Source organism: Electrophorus electricus, chromosome 2, assembly GCF_041902795.1.
Source record: "Electrophorus electricus isolate QZ-2024a chromosome 2, ASM4190279v1, whole genome shotgun sequence".
Taxonomy (NCBI): domain Eukaryota; kingdom Metazoa; phylum Chordata; class Actinopteri; order Gymnotiformes; family Gymnotidae; genus Electrophorus; species Electrophorus electricus.
Genome location: NC_137498.1, coordinates 1,170,001 through 1,172,500, shown reverse-complemented (window position 1 = coordinate 1,172,500; position 2,500 = coordinate 1,170,001). Strand labels below are relative to the sequence as shown.

General features: G+C 46.0%; 1 protein-coding gene across 2 annotated transcripts in view; it reads left to right on the top strand.

Annotated features, from left to right (window-relative positions):
• The window catches only part of lama4 (laminin, alpha 4), a 26,937-nt gene that overhangs the window by 9,525 nt on the left and 14,912 nt on the right, over positions 1-2,500 (top strand). For both annotated transcript variants that reach the window (XM_035528987.2, XM_035528986.2), the window contains exons 9-14: positions 244-395; positions 784-894; positions 1,038-1,149; positions 1,458-1,622; positions 1,761-1,954; positions 2,460-2,500. The exon at positions 2,460-2,500 is cut by the window's right edge and continues 76 nt beyond it. In XM_035528987.2, the coding sequence (XP_035384880.1) occupies positions 244-395; positions 784-894; positions 1,038-1,149; positions 1,458-1,622; positions 1,761-1,954; positions 2,460-2,500 (775 nt within the window). The remainder of the gene's footprint in view (positions 1-243; positions 396-783; positions 895-1,037; positions 1,150-1,457; positions 1,623-1,760; positions 1,955-2,459) is intronic.

Below are 2,500 nucleotides of genomic sequence, written 5' to 3'. Positions count from 1 at the left end.
CACATCAAGGTTCTGGTCCCCTCCAGATCAACATGTACATCACTGTGGATTAGAGCATTTGCCAAATGTTTACACAAACATCACACAATGACTAACAAAGATTCTGGTACAGATTGTTTACTTTTTTATGTCCTGTTTATATTTTATTTTTTATAATGTCTCAAGATTGGTTGTTTCTCATGGTCTTTCAGACTGTGTTGAGCGTATCTGTCTCCTGATTGGTTGCTTCTAATGGTCTTTCAGACTGTGATGACTGTATCTGGAACCTGATTGGTGACATTCACAAGTCCAATAAAACTCTGGTCCAGTTGAGAACCAGCGTCCTCAACATCTCCACGGGAGCTGCGGCCAACGACCGCCTCAAATTCTACAACTACACGGCCGTGCAGCTGAGCGTGAGTAGAAGGTCCTCACACACTCGTCTCTTACAGAGGTACACTAGCCAAAATACACATACAAGCACACACAGAACAGGAATAAACACACACACACACACACACACACACACACACACACACCATATACGAGGGGTCTGTCCCACTCTGAGACATATAAGAGGGGTCTGTCTCACTCTGAGATGTATAGGAGGGGTCTCATTACACTTTTAACAGTCTGTCTGGTTGTGCGTGTGAACTTGAGGAAGCCCCATGTCTGCAAATGCACAGCAAAGTCAATACTGTGTTGATCTGGATTCAGACTGTTCACACTGATAAGGTTGTAACTGAAGCTGTTTGATGCTCTCCAGTGTTGAGTGTGTAGTGAGTGTGATGTGTGTTATGGCAGGTTCGGTTTGTGGGCTGGAGAAACACATCTGCAGTGATGAGGTCACAGACAGACCAGCTGGATGACACTACAGCACACCTGCACACGGACATGGAGCTACTGACCCAGCAGGTCACACCTGCACCTGAGCTCCATCACCCCTCCATCACCCCTCCATCACTCCTCCATCATCCCTTTATCATTGCTCTAATACCTCTGCATTGTAAGTGTGTGTGTGTGTGTGTGTGTGTGTGTGTGTGTGTGTGTGTGTGTAGGAGGAGGATGTACAGACTGTAGGGACAGAGGTAGACAAGGAGACACTACACAGCTCCATGCAAGCTGAGGCACTAATGGCTAACCTGACCTCTCTAAGTGTTCTCATAGACGGTAATGAACACACACACACACTCACTCACTCACACACACACACACACACACTAATGGCTAACCTGACCTCTCTAAGTGTTCTCATAGACGGCAATGAACACACACACGCAATCACACATGCACTCACACACACTCACACACACACACACACACACACACACACACACACACAGTAATGGCTAACCTGACCTCTCTAAGTGTTCTCATAGACGGTACTGAACACACACACACACACGTGCACTCACACACACACACACACACACACACACTAATAGCTCACCTGATGTGCATGCGTGATTGTGTGCTAGATATCATCGGTGACTGGGCGCAGTATGGTGTTCATCAGAAGGTTGACCCAGACGTTTTGGCAGAGAAACAGCAGCAGGTGTCTGACATGGTGCTGTGGATGAGAGCCCTCACCCTGTCTCCCAGACAACCGCTCGCCATGGACGAGTATACACACGCACAAGAACGTGAGTGTGTGTGTGTGTGTGTGGAACCAGCTGAATGTGTGATCAGAGAGGCCTGTATTCTGAGGTTCAAAGTTGAGTGATATGTGTGTGTGTGTGCCCGTATGTGTGTAATTTGGATTTGTGTGTGTGTGAGTGCAGTCCTACGGCATGTGAGACAGCTAGAGAAGCGTCTGGTGGTTGTAGAGGACCAAATCCCTGCAGTCCGGGACCTGCTGAAGCGTCTAACATCCAAACTGTCTCACGCTCAGAACCTGCTGCACAGAGCAGACGACACACTACAGCAGACACACAGCACACACGCAACCAATCAGATTAGACTGCGCCAAAGAGAGGTACACACACGCGCACACACACACACACACACACACACACACACACACACACACACACACACACAGTCTAACATAAATATTTTACATTTACATTTACGGCATTTAGCAGACGCTTTTATCCAGAGTGACTTACAAAAGTGTTTTGTCATTTACTTACAAAATACATCCAAATATAGAGTATGTTAATATAACCCCAGTACAACCCTACAATAACCAAATAACCAGGTGAGTGGTGTCTCAGTGGTTCAGGTACTGGACTAGTAATCAGAAGGTTGTCAGTTCAAGTCCCAGCACTGCCAAGTTACCACTATTGGGCCCCTGAGCAAGACCCTTAACCCTCAATTACTCAAGTTGTGTTCTGATATATTTGTAAGTAGCTTTGGATAAAAGCATCTAATAAATGCTGTAAATGTAAACTTGTTAATTACACACAGTCTATCACATGAACTCAAACATATGCACTCACACAAAACCAGTCTAAGAGGTGTGTGTCTGTGTGTATCAGGATCAGCAGCAGCATTTCATGCAGAATTATGAAGCTGTCAA